Source organism: Colossoma macropomum, unplaced genomic scaffold (genome assembly GCF_904425465.1).
Source record: "Colossoma macropomum unplaced genomic scaffold, Colossoma_macropomum, whole genome shotgun sequence".
In the NCBI taxonomy this organism is placed as follows: domain Eukaryota; kingdom Metazoa; phylum Chordata; class Actinopteri; order Characiformes; family Serrasalmidae; genus Colossoma; species Colossoma macropomum.
This window is the reverse complement of record NW_023494803.1, coordinates 18,607,866-18,628,282: the sequence shown is the minus strand read 5'-3', so window position 1 is coordinate 18,628,282 and position 20,417 is coordinate 18,607,866. Positions and strand designations below refer to the sequence as shown.

The window sequence follows — 20,417 nt, the reverse complement described above, 5'->3', positions numbered from 1 at the left end:
TCTTTGCAATGTTGACATAGTCCTTCAGAGTATCCTTCAGACGCAGTAAAGAATCTTGAAGAACCATTCATGAGGGGAAACTGTCTTTCATTTCAATCACATAAACACCAAGAACTGTGCAATACCACAAGAAACGATAAGTGTAGCTTATGCCTAAGTAAACAAGTTCAGAGTTCTTTTTTGTTACTATTTGCTGTTAATAGGGAACATATTCTTTAAATATTAAATTAGTTACTTTGCTTCATACACTGTCAGATTTATTAATTAACAACAGAATTTTTAACAGCCAAATTGGCTGATTTTCTTTTTTAATACTCAACACTCACACTGTATAGTGTACCAGAACATTTTATTAAGTTTTGCTCCATACGTTTCTCTTTAACAGGCAAAACTAGCATTTTAAATATAAAAAACAAAAATTCAGGCTATTTAAATAACATGAACCAAATGGAGTGCTTCACCAAAAGCAAGATGTAAATGCCTGTTTAGCACAATGTGTTATGCATAATTATGCTACAACATTTCAGTACAGGTGTAGCAGCAGCATACAGACACAACATGAGTGCATTTACCTGCCTCATGTAATTTACATCATAATATTGCAACACAGATCAGCCAAAATCAAAATAATAAACTGGCCGATACCTGATTGCTTGTTTGGAGCTATAACTAATCTGAATTGAGAAATAATAATTAAGAACAACCAAGTACAGTTTGACTGGTGGAGAACATTCTAAAACCTGAACCGTAGGTTCTCCCAGATGATCCGCATTTTTGCTCCAACCTAACTCGCAACACACTGGGATGATGGAAAAGTGGACCCTTTGGGAGGCCCTGAAAATCACGATGGGAACTACTATTCTAGAACATTGGGAAGGGAGAGAGAATATTAAAGAACAGTGTGAATAGGGGAGAATCTTCTAGAACAGTGTGAAAGGGGGAAAACATTCTAGAAAAATGTGAATGGAGGAGAACATCCTAGAATGGTGTGAATGGGAAGAGAATATTCTAGAAGCATGTAAATTGAGCGGGGCATTCTGGAACACTGAATGGGATGAGAACATTCTAGAACATCTGACTGGTGGAGAGCATTCCACAACCTTGTGAATAGACCAAATCATGATGCTTGTAAACATAATGGTTGGCTAAACTTCTAGGTAGATAACTTGCATCCAGTCAGCATAGAAGCAGCTTAACTGATGGCACAATTTACAATTACATATTAGTTTGAGACCGTAATATCAAATGTACTCAAGTATGTAATCGATTGTATTAACATTTACCCTGTTTTCTAGCGCTCAAAAGCAGGTAGAGCTGCTATAAGAAGTATCAAACCCATTGAAGGATTCTCTGTCTTTGGTAACACTTACAGCAGAAGCTAAAGACAACTTAGCGAATACTTTACTCATCCAGATGAAGTTGCCAAGCATTATCACATGAATAATAAGACCAACAGAATGTAAACTAGGACAGTATGTTGATGCGTTAATTGCTATTTTAGGAATTATTACTTTGTAGAGAGTTTGACACAGGGTGACATAAGCTGTAAGAACTAATAGTATTATCAGTTATGCCAGCGACCAAGAACGAGTGTTCTTGCTCTTTTTTTTACACTCAGCAGAGAAAAAGTGAAGCTTTGTTTGAGTCCACACGATGTGTAAATGTAGACATTTGTGTCCGTGCATAGAACAGAGCAGAATGTTGCTTCATATGAGCTAATAAAGGTAAGCTAACTGTCAAGCAAGGTAGCTAATTAGCCAAATTAGATGCTCTGGAGTGACCAAAAAAACAAAAAATGACCAAAAGACCATTAAACTGTTAACTGTGCTTATTATAAACTGTTCCACCTGTCTCTTGGGCAGCTGGAAAATTTCTTGTTCTTGAACGTGCAGCGGGAAAACACCTTTATTAAATCTTGCCATGAAATGTGTGGCTGTATGTTCATGATTATATGACAAAAACTAACCAGAAAAAGCTTTGTTTTTCCAGTATCTTGGGTAAATAAATCTCAGGATTAGGACGAAATCCTGTTGTACCAGTGCAGCAACACCTGAGTTTTCCATTCGGAGGTAAGCTCTTTGCTTTGTCCTATAGGAGTAACGTTCTAGATGAGTGTGAATGGAGGAGAACATTCTAGAGTCTCCCGACAATCTCACACAGGTGTGGCATACCAGCCAAACATTTGGATTTGTTGGTGTTTGTTGGAGAACATTTGGTTGGTGTGCTCTGGGTTGAGTGACACAAAGTAGTTTACCTTTAGGTCATATGAAGAGTATGGTCTCCCGGGGCTGTTCTGTGGGTGAACCAGCAGCCGGTCAGTGGTCCTCAGGTCTGGCGGGAGCCCCCCGCTCTCTCCTTGGGCATGCTGCATGGGCATAGTGGGGCTATAGAAGCAGGAGATAGGTCTAGGGTTGTGAGAGAGCACTATGGGAAACTCCCTCCTCATCATTAGTCTCTCATTAGGGCTCCCCAAATCCCCGCCCACGTACACGGGCCGGGGGGGCACAGGGAAGGGTGGAGGCGGGGGAGCGGGCAGCGCAGGTGGAACTGGGCGACCCTCCAGGGAGCTAACGCTAACCTCATAAGTGGACTTGGCCCTGGGCAACACGCCATTAGGTTGTAGGGTGATGCTCTTCTTCATGCCCATGTACGGCGTCCCACTCTCGCTGTGGACATTCCGCGACTGGTCCCTCCACTGGGCCTGGGCATCAGCCTCAGGGTCGCCCTGCTCCAGGTCCTCATACTGGTAGGTATCGCCCTCGGTCACCTCGCCCAGACGACCCAATGATTGTGCCCTCTTGCGGGTCGAGGGGCTGCTCTTGCGCAGCGAGTTGGAGCTGGTCACCGACAGGCGGCTCATATCTGACAGCATGGCTGAGATGTAGTCGCCGTGGCCCACGAAGCTGCCCCGCACGATTGTCTGAGGAGGAGAGAGAAAGAAAGATGCATTTTGATTTATGTGAGCTGAGCAGTGCAAATTCACAGGGGAATGAGCTTGAAATCACACTTCTTTAAAGCAAGGCTATTCTGGGGTACAGTGTACAAAAGATTCCTTCACAAATGTATGCTGCCTGACAAAAGTTTGGAGACACCTTGCTTTTCAGAAAGTATTTAACCCCTTAAGTGCCCTGGACCTGCCGGCTGTTCCACTTTTCTATTCCTCACTCCTATAACTTAATAGAGACACAATCATATTCCATCCTTTTTACGTAATTTCTAAATAATATAATATATTAACATAATTTCTAAATAAATAATAAGCCCTAGGGTTTTTATTACTCATGAATTAAGGGGTATTTTTTTGTTTTTCAAAAGCTTAACATATTAACACTGTCTCTCTGAAGATGCTCTTTAAGCCATTAAAGTCTGCTGCCAGAGTAATTGGGGCACATTCATATCCACGCTGGGCAGTGAATTGGACCAGCATATGGAACTTTCTATACATTACTGTGTTTCTATCACTGTCTAAAAGAAGCATGATGCTGCCTTTGTTATTAATTGCACTGCAATACTATCTAAACAAGTGTGTGCACGTTCAGAACAAAATTCTCAAAACTAGGTGCTTATTACTGATTTGAATGATAAAAGGTGAGAAAAGTGTGAAGATTATTACTTTTCTAAGTTTTTCTTGTTAAAAATTCTAGAAGTTTTAAAGAATTTCTGCTTTGCTAGATCATGGCCTTTAGAAAACAAATGAGGCCAGACCAGACCAGATCAGGGGCATTTCAACCAAAACTTACAGTATAATATTGTCACTGTCCAAAGAAAAACAAATATCTCCAAAAAAGTAACTTTACAGGCAAAAACTTTATTCACTTTTAATGTAAGTTAATGTACTTAACTAACGTAGAAAAATAAAGCAATTCATTTAGCAATTTATTATTAAACACTGATTGTTTTTAATGACAAAGTACACCTTTAGGGGGCACTTTCACAGTAGTTTTGAAAACAAAATTTTTCACGTAAAACACCATCTTCCTGTCAAGATGAACACTTTGATGAACATGAAGCTGAGTGCTACAAAATAAATTGAATAGCTGAATTGAATGTTAACATTTATGCGTAGATTTTTTTTAGTCAACAACAGCAAGAAAACTCAAATTTCAAAAGAAGGAAAAGTATCCCCAGACTTTTGACAGACAGTGGGCCTTTTGTCCAAGACCTTTTGGTTCAGTCAATTGCTCTTGTACCATATTAGACTCAGATAAAGCTGTAAAGCTTTCTTCCAGTGCTAGCTTCATGCCAATCTCTATTTCTAAGCAAGCTGGCAAGGGTTTTTGGCCACAAAGGACATTTTCTGTCAACTGCCATGTGCTTCAGTCACTCTGTCCTTGACGGGAGGTATAAACGTGCCCTGAAAGAAGCAGTGACGCACAGCACCAGTGTGGCTCAGGAGCGCAGACTTGGTTAACCTATCAGACAAAAGCCCAGCGGTCTCTCACTCAATCTTGAAGTGAAGTCATGCTTGATTTCAGCGAGGGCACTGTCTTTTGGGGGTGCGGGAGGGGGGGTAGTGTGGGGAAATGAAAAGAATATACCAGCCATAGGACCACATCTAAAACCATTCAACAAGGTAGCAGCTTAAAATGCTTGCAGCCAGTTTTTGTGTGAGACAACTCAGAAAAGCAATAAATTACTATACCTATTGCACTTTACCTATTGGCCGCTATGTAGTCTGAGTTTGAGACCTAAAGAAACCTAAAACTATTTAAGTCAAAGCTTTTAGTCTCATAGTTTTGAACATAGACACAAGTTTTCACTGTAGTATTTCAACTGTGGTGGTTTTACTGTATGTACATTATGATAAGGCATCATTGCACTACAACCATGGAGAAAGCCAGGGTGGTTAAGCTCTACCGCTCTGAAGCCTTCCCTTTGCTTGGAGGTGCAGTTTTTATCCCTGAGTCTGACACTGGTGACTAGGCAGCGTGGATCGTTATTAATTGCCAGCGTGGAGTAATAAATCTTGGTACCCTCCAAGGATTCCCATCCTTGAGTTGATGTACATAGCAGGGTTGTTAGCTGAGACCCATGATAGATAAGAAGGCAATATGACAGTAGGCTAAGAAAGCATGTGTTCTCAGCGCTATTACCTGATTCAAGGGGCTCTCTTAGGGGAAAGAAATGCTGGCGCAGCTTTGAAGAATGGAGCTTACAGTATGTAGAAGGAGGCTCAAAGGCTGAGCTGAAATCTATGCTTGAATTTAATGTTCTGACCTAAAGTCCAGAACTATGACACAGTATAGTAAACCAAGACCACATTTTCAGCTCTTCAGCCACTGCTTGGATCATCTGCTTCCTGACAGCCTAGAACAGCACCACATTTAATCGGTTTCCCCACATCTTTCACTCCAATTACTCCAATACTGACCGTCTGCAGGATCACTTGCAATGTGAACAAGTAAGTTAACCTGCTGTAGACTGAGTGGGTAGTCATATATTACCATTCAAAAGATTCGAATCAGTGTTTTTAATAATGTAAAACAAGTGTAGTGGCAGATAAAAATGATTCCAATATACTAAGGCCCAATCCCATTTCACCTCTTGCCCTTACCACTTAGCCCATAGCCCTCCGTTTTGTGTGATTACATCTTGGGGTAGGGTGTCCCAGTTTTTTTATTGAGATAAAGGGGTAGGGCAAAGAGGTAGGGTGAAGTGTTAGGGCTACATGGCCCTCCAAGCAGAGGTTTTTTGTCAAGATGGCTGTGCAAGCGACCAAAAAAACCCATAAATGCAAGTATTTTCTCTGTTAAAAAATTACGATAACCATCATATTAGCTTAGTTTAATGTCATTTCAATGTATCATGGTCCTTTTCTTCACAACAAGCTTAAAATATCACTAATAGCATGCTAATGTCTCTGTAGCTAGCTAGCTAAATTTCCCATTCCACCTTAAATAGTCCAGCAGTTCTGACGCCTGAAGTGCCACAATGTAACTGCTACTCCATTTAAGGTGGAAAAGGAAAATTCGAACAAGAAGCTGGTGATTAGCTGCTTTCAGCTTCAAATCATCAAAGAATTAGTTGTGGAGCGATAATAAATAATTATCACATCCTCCCTCTTTGAAAGCATGTAAAAGTGAAACAATGTAACAGTTTTCACATTGTACATCAAATTCTTTCTGGAAAAAGCAAGGAAAACTCAGTTTTCCATTATATAGCTCCTGCAAACATGATCACTAGATTTGGGTAAGAAGATGAAACACTGACATAGTCAACAACATGCAGACAGATCTTTTTTCACACTTAAATTAAATTAAAGGAATCACTGTTCTCCATGTTTTTGTATGAATCTCTTGTTCACACCTGACATATTTTCCTACCTTCTTTGGTTTCAGTTCCACCGGTGTTATTCTGGAGGGGTCCACCATGGGTTTGGGTCTTCGTAGGTTTTCTATAAGACTCTGCCATTGTGTTGGTAGCCCCACAAACACTCCACGCTTTGCATCGAAAGAGGTATGGACTCGGTGCTCAAAGTTCTTTGGTGCAGAAATTTCTGGCCTCTTCTTTTTCTTTTTGCGGAACATTGTCTGGTCCTACACTGACAAACCTGTTCAAAAAGAAAAGCTTATTTTAAAAAAGTTGAAACTTCTCAGGCTGCTTATCAAGAAGGCAGTTTACACTGCTACAAGTTTGCGATTTAAGGCCATTTTGTTAACATATAGTACATTTTGAAGCCATTATCTTAACATATAGTACATTTGCATTTGTTTTGGAAGAAAATCATTGTCAACAGTACACCATGGTTATCCAGTATATGAGCGCTTTTCCTTTCACTGGAGAAAAACATACATTGGCAAGTGAAAATAATGTAGTCAATATATCTACTATTACTCATTTCATTATTTTTTTGTATGAATATTGTAAGGTTATTCACTTGTTTCTAGATGTTTTCACTTCTCTTAAGTAATTTTATCTGGTGATGTCTCACTTATTTGGAGTATATCTTGAAATAAGCAAAATTATCTGCCAATAGCAGTGTTTTTCACAGGTCTGAAATGAAACTGGGTGGGAGGGTGGGGGTAGTAGCAGGGGCAGGGTGAGTAGGGGAGTAGGAGTAGGATAAGGAGGGGGTTGTATTCTTATAAACAGATATCCAAACTCATCTCAGTACTTTTTTTATTTTTATTTAATTGAGTATTCTAATAAAGCGTGTATGGTTTGGAATAAAAAAGTGAAGTACATGAAAATACAGAATAAAAATTATACAATATAAAATATTTGGGAAGTGGGACAATATGGGTGGCTGTCAGGACACTTAATGGGGCGGCGGGTCGCCCATGTCTGGGAAACACTGAACAGAATAACACAATTTCACTAGATAAAATTAAGTAAAATAAATAAATATTATTATAAATAAATAAAATTGAAGAGTCTTATTACATTATTACAACAATCTCACAATGAGAAATACTAGACATTCACATTACAAGCCTCATTGATCAAATCCGATATTTTGCTCAAATCTGATCTCTCTGACACGAAAGTTCACACTCATTTGGGTAAGTGATTCAAATCTGTCATTAATGTGAACGAACCGGCGTCCTGAAACAACCCACATGCGCACATCCTACTCTGTAACGTCACCTGAATTAATCACGTGCATCATGTGCATCATCAGCAAACAAACTAATGAGCAGAACGAGCCTTCGCTGTGAAAATAATTAACTCTGAACAGCTCTCAGCTGTAAATTATATGAGCGAAACGAAGGTGAAAAAGGTGAGATGTGTTGTTTTTTTCACCGTTTACAGGCTTTAACTTGGCTGCTGCCATGGTAGCGCTGAATGATGGCGCATGCACAGTGGAAAAAAAGCATGCGAATTCTGACCTGAGCATTCATATTAAGGTTGCATGGCCACGAATCGGATACATATCTGATCTAGGACCACATGTGACAGTGGCTCAGGTCGGATTTGAAAAGATCAGATTTGTGCGTCCACACAGCCCTGAAAACATCAGATCTAAGTCACATTACGGCAAGAAATTAGATTTGTGCCACTTCAATCTGGTAATGTGAACGTAGCCTTACTGACTAGATCTGAGACGGTTTCAGTTCTTTTTGCAGCGTTCATCATGCTGATCAACTGAAAAGTCACCAATCATTGTTTCAGCTTCAAAATGTGTCAAACTGGACTTTGCCATCTTTCTACAAATTTGATGCTTTCTAGGAATCCAGATGTTTTCAATTGTATTGCACATTGCCAAGTCAGCCCTTTGCTCTTCTAAAAACTGCGAAGTGAATTTCTTACCATGGCTTAGGGCTTCAGGATACTCTGTCATATTCGGCAGAGTATCCTGATTCACACAATTGAGCCACAGCTAGCCAATATGCAATTCACTGCCCACAATAAAATGGATGTCAAGCCCTCACTCTCTTTGTTCTTGGGACAGAAAATCCAATACAGACATTTCTCCTGGCTGTAAAGAAGTGTAAGCACTCTGCGCTAGAGGCTTTCTTCATGCTGAAAACACCATTTCCGTCTGAAATGCATATCCTCCTTTGTCTAGCCTTGCTGTTGTGGTGGTGTTGTTTTTTTTCATGCTCACGAGTGCTGCTATCGGCAGGGAGTCAGATACGTTTGTGTTCGCATGTGAAATGAAGGATAGCTGCTCAATTAAGGCTTACTCATTGCGCCTGCCCTTTAAGTGACTGACGGAGAGTACACAAAGGGCCTGTGGCTGCTGCCTCAGGGTTAAGAGTGCATTAGCAGGATGAAAAGAATCACAAAGGAGGCAACCTTCCTTCACCCTGAACAGTGGCCAGTGATTGCGGACGAGCCTTTCTCTCTCTGATTTCCAAGGAAACTGACCGTTCAGGCCAACAAGGTCATTTTTTTCCTCTGCACTTCATGAAAGCTAAGGACATTCAGTGACCTTCTGCTATGTGTGTTTTCATTTTGCTGCTTTTTTTAACGTACAGAAGATTTGTCAAGGATATCTCAGCTTCTAGGCAAGTCTCAAATTCATAACATGTCTGGATTTAGTGATGTTAATAACATGCAGTATTTGATGGCTTTAAAGGGCCAGTGTCTTGCATTTTTACTTGTATGTTTGTGTGGCTTCATGTACCAAAAGCAGTCATACTTCCTTTCTACATTACTATTTTCTAACCTCTTTGTGTCTCTTAGTATTAAACACACTGGTTTTGCTACTGTGCCTTTCAGACTGATATAAGTAAAGGAGTTCTGTTCTGACTGGCTGCCCTTTCTGAAGGCTGTACAAGCAAATGTACATAAGTGTGCTGATTTTTGTGACATCACAATTTAAAACAGACTGTTTTTTTGCAGCTTAAATTACATAGGCCTAGGGTCTATGGTACAGAGATGGTATGGTATGGTAGAAATTTTTATTTATACATTTCTATGAATTTCTATTTATCTGCTGAGTTTAACATATTGGAAAAACATACAATATAAAAAGTGGAACATATTTTGCACAGGCCACATTTTGGGCCAGATTCATAAAGCACAGAGCCAGATTTACCTGTGACATTAAGAGTAAATAGCGTGGCGTGGCGGTGTGTTCACTTTATTTAAATATGGCAGTAGCGATTCATAACACACTCCCACAAAAAATAACACCTGAATCACTCTGGTGGAAATTTTCCTGGTAATATGCCAATTTGGATTAATTGGTATTTTCTACAGTGTTTCCAGACGTTTGGCTCCACATGCGTCAAATCGCACATATACTCAGCTGATTAATTAATATATTCAAATGACACATTTTGATCTGTTTGGACAGAGCAGCATGACAAACCTAAATGCTGTTGTAGGAGAACATACAAGAATAAAGCTCTGCTCAAGCAGGATTTCAGATCGGCAGATTTCACTGGTTCTGTATTTGAAACGGCCTCATCTTACTGCGTCAAATTCCACATTTCATTAATCTGCCACCTGAAAGTAGGTTTAGCTTGTAATCCAAATAAGTGAAGAGTAATGTAGAGATTCTAATTACATGCTTGAATTGATTTTATTGCAAGCATTTTAACTTTTAATAGTATTTTTCTATTTACAATGGATTTTACAATTTCATTTTACACATTTACTAGTGAAAATTCATTTCTTACAAGCAAACACTACATTTTTACTGGTCAATATTTAATATATTGCAGTGGAATTTTCACATGTGGAAAACAAATTCCTGCTACCAAAAATTAAATATTTACTAGTTGAAATGTATTTTTTAATTGATTACCAAAAAAATGACCAGATATTAAACTTTATGTTAGTAAATATTATCACTGCAATTCTACTGAATTATTAAAGAGGCTTGAATTATCACCAACAAGAAATGAAATAGTACTTGCTAAAAATTCCTACAAACAGTCCTACAAAAAGGTTACATTTTAAGATGTTCTACAAATTTTTTACATGCCATTTTTCATACTAAAAATAAAGTTTATTTTTTCATTAAAAGTTAAAAGCCTCTTTACCAAACAATTTTCTATTATTTGTCAGCACTTCTTCCCCTAAAATTCATAGCTCTGTTTCTGCGAATTTTGTTTTCTTTTTGTTTCTTTGTTTTCATTTTTTCATCATGTCCATTTTGGCAGCAAACCTGAGCTTCACTTGATGTGGGTCTGTTATATATATAGCTATATTTACATGTGGATTTTGATTGGCTCTTGTCTAGGACACAGGTGATAATACTGCAGCATTAAAAAACATCAGTGTGCTAGTCACTGCCACAGTGACTTTAAGAATAGCTCTTATTTACAGTTCAGCACATTCTGTGTAGCATAGCGCTGTTACCCCTAGTTTTATGAATCTAGCCTATTATCTTTACATTTTTCCCAATATATTAAATTCAGCAAATAAACAGTATTTATGTATTAAACCGTGCAGAAGTGTGTTCTAGAGGATGCGCACTTATTTTTTACCTAGAAATTGACAAAAGCCATATTTTGACCACACTTTTGCATATGACTATACATTTTAAAACTTTAACAGTGATTACACATAACATCAAAAAAATGTTTTGTGTCAAAAAAATGAAGAAAATTCAGTTTTCCTTGATATGATATGAGCCCTTTAAAGAGAGGCTAGATGCTTATAGAAAGCTCCTCCTGAAAACGGTGAAACGTGTCTTGAATTTGTCGCATGTCTTGAGTTAATGCTAGCTATAATATGCAGAATGACAGCCTTAAAGAGAGGCTACAGGCTAACACAAACCTCATCCTGAAAAGAAGACACTAGTGCAGCACACTACGAGCGCTAACGAGTCTTTAATGACAATAGCGCAGCTTGTGGCCTGAAGGTGGCCCAAGGATATTTGGTAGCACATTTTGCCGACAAACCTGCTAGTGAGAGTCAGTTTCAGCTACATGACAAAACCATGTCTCATGCTAACTGATGCTAGTAGCTCTAAGTTAGAGACTAGACAGTATTAACCATCCTGAGATAATGAGCTAGACTGGTGAGTAAGCAAATGATCATGGCTATGCACTCCACCACTACAGAGAAGATCAGGGGTCAGCCCTGCTAGTTATGTTGCATGCAGTGATGACTCATTGGTCATGCTCTGCATGAAGGTTGCCCTTGGGTGGGTCAGAGAACCAGCCTCTGCTAGCCAGACCCTAACCCTAATGTCACAAGACAAGGTGATGTCCAGCTTCTGATCAGCACCCAAGGACTGATATATGTCCCTCCTTCATCCTGTCATATAAACATACAAGAGCAAGTGTAATTCAATCAGGAACTAATATGCTAAGTGTTGCATAAGCATTGCGCTCTGTGTGCACACGATGTGGAGCAGGGGAAAATTTTAATTGTATCTGACAGGGACACTATGGCGTGAGGTTACTCGCATGGAGGAGGTGGGGGGCTGGGTGGGATGGAGAGAGAGAGTGAAAGTGAGAAAGAACTGAAGCAGGCCACTGTTAAGACAGACATTTTTTTCCCTTTCTAAAACATGAAAATGCTTTTTGCTGCTGTGGATCTTGTTCAGTAGAGAGCAGAGGGTACCCTTACTTGATAAAGGGTGACAAGACAATATTTTTTGTGCTCTGTCCAATACATTGAACACAAAGTTGCATTGTCCTAGCATCATAAAGGGTACAAATATCATATATAGTACTTTAAGAACTTAAAACACAAGCCAGCAATTAGAGAAGTATTTTTTCTTCGAACAGTGGACAGATGGACACTCAGAAATAGTAAACAGTAGGGGCAGATTTATTAACTTTTGTCTTATGTCACTCTGTAGTCGATGTCAAGTCCATATTAGCATTTCCAGTCTAAAAAAAACACTGCTTTCGCACCCTGTGATACGCAAAAAGTTTATGAACCTGAAACATTTCACAGTAGGTGAAATGCCTTTTAAACAGAAAGAAGTGAAAACAGTTTTTTACAGGTGTTGGATTGAAAACAGCACAAAGAACAAATATTTCAAATTTTACCATACCAATTTTATTGATTTTTATAAATATACTGTGGCGTGAGGAGCTTAAGGGGTGTGGCCATGCAAAGTGGCTCTTGGGAGGTGCCACACTCCCAGCGTAAAAAGATACATTTGCTGTTGTTGTTGTTACTGTTCTTGCTGTTGTTAGTGTGTGGTTGTGTTTATTGGAGTAATTGTGTCTGTGGGTGGGCTTTGTAGAGTAACTACTAGTTAGAAGCGTCTACCCTACCCATAGGCTCAGAAGTAATATATCAACAACTTCCAGAAATGCTGCTGACTTCTCTGGGCTCAGCTCATCTAAGATGGACTGACGCAAAGTGAAAATGCTGCTATGGTTTTGGAAATAATGGACGTTGTGTTCTCTGGCTCCAAGAGGAGAAGGACCATGCCCGATTGTTACCAATATAAAATTCAAAAGCCAGCATCTGTCATGGTATAGGGGTGTGTTAGTGCCAATGGAATGGGTAACCTGCACATCTGCAAAGACAGCATTAAAGAGGGGTACACTTGCATTTCTGAGCAACATGCTGCCATCTACACATTTTTTCAGGGATGTTCCTGCTTGTTTCAGCAAGGCAGTGCCAAACCACATTCTGCACATGTTACAACAGCATGGCTTCATAGTAAGAGAGTGCAGGTGCTAGACTGGCCTGCCTGCTGTCCAGACCTGACTCCCATTGGAAAGCGCAATATATGGCAACAGAGACTGTTGAGCAACTGAAGTGTTACAAAAAGCAAGAATGGGAAAAAAAATGACACAAAATTTCACAACTACAACAGTTGGTGTCCTCACTAAAATTATTAAAAGGTATATATATATATATATATATATATATATATATATATATATATATATATATATATATATATATTAGTTCATTTGTTGAAAATATCATGATTATTCAATACATTCAGAGGAAAATAATAGGTGATACAAAAGATATCAGGTTTGGAATAATTTTGTCAACAACAGGGCATGTGATAGCAGCGATTTTCCAAAATCCCATTCATTTTTACCACAGAGAAATCCAGTATAGACCTGAAGTTTCTAATATGGGGGCATAATGATGATTACACAATGATGACAGGACTTCAGGGGTCCATTGTAAATGCATTTATAAGAGTTTTCCTCTCAAAGCGTGCAATACTGGGAGGAGCTGATTATAATAAAACACCTAATCTAATTTACCAAGGCCTTTTAACGCCTGTGAAAGTCCTATTTTTGGTGCTAACATGGCTGAAATGATTTGTGCTCAGAGACAGAGAAATAAGAGAGTTTTTTCAAACACATTTATTTATTTTAGATGAAAAAAACACTATATTTTAGAAAAGCTATGTTTTAAACGGCAATACTCTTAATTTGGGCAGATTTTACAACAATATGCTGGAGCAGGTTATGCCTAAATAATGATTTGACAGTTTTATTTTCCAAATGTTTGTCAAATGTCTGTCAAATGTTTGGCGCTATGGCTTCTGTGTGTGCTATGGCAGAAAGGTCACTGCCATTGTTAATGTACTAATCAAAGCTAAGATGTTATGTTCAGAACCATACAATTCCCAAATAACCAGTGAATTTAAACAGAGATTTGACAATATCACACGTTTTCCAAAGTTCAGCTCGTCCCTCCAACCGTTTCAGTTTTCTACATAACAACATCCAAAGGAAGAACACTGGTCTCTCCTGCTGCTCATGTGTTCATAGTGCTGGTCATATGTTAATTAGAGCTCATTTGTTAATTAGTATTCATTTGCATGGAAATTCTTAGTAGATAACCCACTAAATTGGCCACCCACACCGGCACAAACTTAAATCTCTGTTAGTAAATCTGTGGAAGTGTTTTCCACAGGCTCAGGCCACAGCTGATTTACTCATGTGCTTAACAAGGTAATTTGTTCTGCTAATCGTACATGAAAGCCAACCTCTAAATGACCCTTCCTGGTCACAGACTACATTTCTGTAGATGATATGACGGTGAGCATTTTTGTGTGTGAACTCCACAGATGTCAGCTCTGCCAGACCAAATATTTTACCTTGGCTTGTTTTACCTGTACAAGCAGATCAATGTGTATTTACTGGAGGATGAAATCTAAGCCAGTTTGCTCTCTGGCTGCAAGTGATAACAGCCCCTACACGAAACGACCGCAAACACAATCCATGTTCTCCAAACGGGCTGCGGTTTGGATTTTACCGCTATTGATTTTTTGAAGCATGACCACCCAACCACAACCGAAGCTAACGCCTTGGATGCCTCATTCCCTACATCCGTACAGTGTGAGTGTGCAATGCAGCCTAGTTTGTTCCGAGATTTACAGGATGTAGTCTATTTGACCATTTCACAGTGGGGGTCCTCAGTCTTTTGGACATGCTAACATTGTTTTGGGGGCTGTTTAGTAGACTTTGACTCATTTAGGCCCAAATTCATCCTATGTGGACAGCATTTGCAAAAATTACATCTTCAGAAATCCAACAACTTCCATTGTACTCCTAAGCATTTTTAAGCACTAGCTTGGTGTTGTAGCAGTTTGAAGGTCTTTTCAATGACAGAACACTGTAGAGTCATAATAGGATTTTGAATAGTGTCTGTAGTCCTCTAGAAACGACTGCAAATTAAATAGCATTATCGATTTACAAACCTTAATCTTACTCACAAGTTCTGTTATCAGCCACACAGAGCCGAGCAAGTTTGACTGTCTCCAAAGCAATGAATCACTGCTTCTACTGAGTGCATATGGAAAAAATATCTGCATTAATCTTGACTTTTTCTTGCTGTGTTAAGAATTTACGGCCGACATAGGCTTACACCTAATCCTCTGAGATATGACCTTGTACAGACCTTACCCCATCAAAATACTGCAGGCAGACACACAAGCTGCCAGGTCTACAGAAAGGCTTTCACTTCAGACAGATATACTTACATTTGAATTGGATGCCCTTTTAAATGCTTCAATTGACCTGAAAGAAAGTAATGGAAAAAAATCCAATCAGGATTCTGCCCTAACAGCAGGTAGCAGAGGGATCGCTGTAATGAAAGCTGTAAATGAGCTGAAATCAAATGCTCATTCCAACAAAGTGTCAACGGTAGCTCTACCACACTGCGGCCTCTGACACTATTGACCATAAGCTACTCCTACAGGGTCTGCAGAAGTTTATCAGTCTGATACCACCCTAAATAGATTTTGCTCTTGCTTGACTCTGAGACAGTTCACAGAGCATCATTCATCGGAAAGAACAGTCTTCGTTCCTGCAGGGCAGCCTTTTAATGCCAGGACCCCTCTGTACAGGTAGTATTTATCTTGTGACCCATCAAATAATTTGCGAAGTGAGATAAGACAAAGTCGTCAAAAAAGTCCTTACGTTTTCAGTCTACTTTGACTTAAAGGTGCAGTGTATAAGATTTAGTGGCATCTATTAGCAGAATTGGAATGTAGTATACCATGTTTTCATTAGTGTATAATCACCTGTAACTATGAATCGTTGTGTTTTGATTAGCTTCGAATGATCTTTGAAAGCGGTGACCAGACAGCGTGCCCCTACTGTAATCTAATATGCCACAGTCACATGTGACTGTGCTTGCTGCACATGTGAAAGTCAATGCTGGTAACACAGGGGTGCTTTGCGAGAGTCAGGGGTGCAGAAATATAGTGGTTCCCTGTCTAAAACACACAGAAAATTTTTGGATTGACACACCTCTGACACAATCACAATGAACATCTAGTTAAGCCAGTTTATTTCTGAATGAAAAATGTTTCAAATGTACTCCTCTGTGTGCTTCTAAAATGGCCGCTGTGCTTTTGCACTTTTTAGTCAGTTAGGATAAGTGTTATAGATGCTATCAGGTGGCCTAAGTTGAAAGTTCGACAAACGCAGCAACAATAAATGACAAAGGGAGACGGGGGTTTTGCAAATGGCCAATTAAGGGCTTTCCAAGAACACACTGTATAAACCAAGAAACATTCAGAATGACTGAAAATTATACCCCTGGTTAACCCAACAGTACATACGGCACAAGTGGTAATTGACTCGTCTAGCTGTCCAAGGAACTCAGAGGGTAGCACAACTCTGAACTCAATATTAAGTTGCGCATTAATTATTTAGAACAACACGTCTCTCCATCTTATGAATATAAGAAAAGCTCACCTATATCAAATAAGTAATATATCATTTATTGAAACATTTCTTTGTGTTAGGAGTCTATAACAGATGTGCCCATGAGTGATATGACTTTAACCTCTTACATGGCCAGGGCCCACCGGCTGGCCCAAAATTTCATTACACACTTCTATAACCTAAAAATAGCTCAACCAGTTTGCATTCAAGTCCTTGTAGTTGCTGAATAGTATTTAGTATAGATATATGTTTAGTATGTAAAAAGCCTGGGAATTTAAACATTTTAATGCACTTTTAATTTTAAAGCAGGTAACTACTGAAACAAAATATAAAACTTTAAGGCAGGTAACTACTGTGCAACATTGGCTAGCTGCTTTGTTTAAGGTGCTAGTTTCAGCCATTGAAATCAATGGAACCTTTTGCTTATTGCTGATCATTTGTACTTTCATAGATAATTTATACAGCTTAATGTCAATATGCTGGGTCTAATTAGATCCACTGAGGCCTATTTAGAAGCAAGCATTTCAGTAACTCTGTTAGCTTGTGATCTCTGGGATTGTTCTCCCAGTACACAGAAGTGTTTAAAATTCAGAAATCAAACAATTAGCAATAAGTCAATACATTAAATAAACACAAAAAGGCCTGTTGGACAAAACTTCCCAGCTCATACACTGAAGAAGAAACTGAAATAAATAACTACCACACAAGGTTATGATTGTTGAAGGTAATGCAATGCTAGTGCACATCACAAGCCCAAGTTTGCAAAGTTTGAAAGCTATCTGCATAACCTCTGGCTGCAACAAAATCTGTCCAGGAGCTTCAATAGTAATTCTAAGCACGTCAGGTTTGAGTCTCAGCTGTGCCATGTGTCTTCTCTAGACAGAAAACACACATGGCATACTATTTTTAACAAACATTTTTTTTCCTTAGTTAATATTTAGTTGCAACTTGTATTGCAAACAATAACAATAATTGTTGTTTGTTACTTATGTTGTTTACTGAGTTAGTTTTATTGCCAATTACACAGTCAAATCCATTCTTTACACAATATCCCAGACCTCACTGTCCAAAAAGTATTATACTTTATACTATATTGAACTAGTTGATTAGAATCTACTTGCAATTTTACTGCCTGATGTCATTATTGCTAATGTTATTTTTATTGTTATTGTAATTACTACTATTGCTGTTTTTGTCATCATTTTTGTTAGTTTGTTGTGTTGTTTACTGAGCAAAGTTGCTGTTAATGCTGACAAATAAAGTCCACAGTCCAATTCATTCTCTACAAGTCTACATTAGCAGAGCCTAACAGCCAACCTACACACAGTAACTACACACAACAGCAAATATTTTGATAGCCATATAGCAATCCTAACATTGATTTGAGAGTACCTAAACACATAAGCAGCTCATGTGTGTGTGAGAGTGTGTGTGGGAGGGAGGGGGTATAAAGATACAGCACAACAGACCTCCATGCTGAACTGCAAAAGAGCCAATAAAAAAGGCTTTTCATTTTCGCAGACATGCAGTGGTGCAGTTAGCATGTTACCAGGCAGGTCGTACAGCAATGGTGAGATCATTGTGGAACACCTCCTCGCTGATTCAATTTTAGGACTACCACTCACTGCTTCATGCAAAAAAAATCAGTGTCAGATTGTGAGGAGTGGGTGGGGGACTCCAGCTCATCCTGTCTTTGTATTCGTCGAGGCAGGAATAAGCATAATCTCAGCCAAATTACACAGCTGGATTTTCTGGAAGCGATTGAGAAATGTTTGCATGCGCGTGTGACTCTGCAGTGGAGTGAGACAGTGAGAGTACTCCTCCATCACATTCATTATTGTGACCGGTTCGCCCTTTGAGTGTAATGAGACTGCAGCATGTGTGAACGCGTGTATGTTTGTTTTTCTACATTTTCAGGACAGAAACCAGAGAAAACTGAACAAACAAAATGGTCCTAACTTTATAAAGTTGTAAAGTGCTTTTTGCAAAATGTCTATAGTTTAACGAGACATTATGGCATGCTAAAAACAGCAAATGAACGCTGAAATAAAAAACTGTTATTGTGTTTTATAGTTATTTCATATAACTCTCATAAAAGACCAATGAACAGCTACGTTCTCGATACTCATCTACAGTTTAAAGCACAATTTTAACATACTGGAAAAAATAACCTTTGCACAGGGCACATTTTATGAATGATCCCTAGTATTTTAAAATCAGCAAATAAACAGTAATTGTGTATTAAAATATTAAAATGTGCAGAAAGAAGTGTTATCTGTAGAGTATGTGTTAACTTATCTTCCCTTAGAAAAGAAACAGAAAACATCATTTTACCAGAGGCACCCCAACTTTTGCATATGACTATATATATATATATATATATATATATATATAGTCATATGCAAAAGTTGGGGTGCCTCTGGTAAAATGATGTTTTCTGTTTCTTTATATGTGTGGGTGTGTGTAAGATAGCGTGTGTCACACTCACACATCTCTGATTCTCCTGTTTATTTTAATGCTGACCTGTTTCTCACCTATCGTATCTGACTTTAGATCATTTACTCTAGCAGCCTTGGAACAACCTCATGCACTTTTAACAAGGCAAGGCAGGGCAAGGCCTTGAAAGAGTACATTAAACTAAACTCTGTCTACTCCTCATTAGGCAAAGGCATGCATTATTTGCTCCACTGGCCTGGAATTTAATTTCAGATAAAACCACCTGATATATAGAGTAAAACTTTAAAGCAGTGCTGCATTCTCCAGTAGATAAGTGAGTTATGCTAGATAACCTCTCTCTCACATTAGCATCTCATCAGTATGTTAATAAAGACTTGTGGAGATGGCGTTGATGGACAGTGAGTATTGGGACTTTTGTATGAATTTGCAATGAATTTACAGTTTTCTGCCTTTGTTTGCACATTTGGTTGTTCAATATTGCGCACAGTTGCCTTATTAACTAGGGCTCTGTGGCTGAAAAACCAAAGCATTATAAAAGATTACCTTTCTCAAAGGAAAAAACATTTACAGTTCAATGGTACGTAGCTGACCGATGCTGTTTTTCCAACTTAATGTGAATAATAATGTGTTAATCCTGGGCGACGTTAATATAATTTGTCCCATGTAGCACATCAAAGAAAGTATTTTTCTCACGTTCTAGTAGCCACACTCAAAAAATGAAACAAGCCGGTTGTTTTAAGGACAAACAGGGAAAATGTCAACATTAACTACAACTGCATTTCAATTTGAGGTAGCAGTCCATATATGCTGACTCTGCTCTATTTGACTGAATGGAAATGTGCGGCATAATTAAATTATATGACTTCTTTTTGAGTGCATTAAACACCCAGTAATGCAGCTGGACGCTGAAGCACTCTGAGTGGAATTGATCTCTAATAATACTTGTTGTCTTACATTACTTAATTTCTTCTTCTGTGTAAATGTTTGTCGAGTGGACTGGAGGATTTGCTGAGAAGGAAAAGAAGCCAGTAGGAAAGAGAAGATATGGCAGGCTTCTCTGTACCTCTCTGCTTCGATTACTCGCTTACAGTTTACATCCCTATATTACTGGTGATGTTACGTCGACACATATCAGGCTTTTTCTGTGTACTGTGATTAAGCATTCTTCTGGGGTTTGCAGCACTCTGGATGGAGAACGTGTCGAATAAAATGGCTTTTATCCAAGAGGAAGCTCGACTGGGGCCTGAGAAAGTGATATGCGGTGATTGCTCTAGTTTCTGGCATTTGAAAAAAGGGATTTTGCGGGAGAAGAGTTTCTGACAGCGAACGTGTTCCTCTGCCTAAATCTTAGTGACACAGATACGGTGGCCCTGTGTTGCAACTGGGAGAGAAATGAGTGGCTTTAAGGAGCTTACAGATCATTTCAATGCAACAAATACAGTACGTTTT

General features: G+C 38.8%; 1 protein-coding gene across 1 annotated transcript in view; it reads right to left on the bottom strand.

Moving 5' to 3' along the window:
• The window catches only part of LOC118824130 (serine/threonine-protein kinase PAK 4), a 38,415-nt gene that overhangs the window by 10,326 nt on the left and 7,672 nt on the right, over window positions 1-20,417 (bottom strand). Inside the window, exons 2-3 of the mRNA XM_036594089.1 lie at window positions 6,324-6,550; window positions 2,255-2,920 (exon numbers count right to left, since the gene is read on the bottom strand). Of these exons, the coding sequence (XP_036449982.1) occupies window positions 2,255-2,920; window positions 6,324-6,527 (870 nt within the window). The 5' untranslated portion in view covers window positions 6,528-6,550. The remainder of the gene's footprint in view (window positions 1-2,254; window positions 2,921-6,323; window positions 6,551-20,417) is intronic.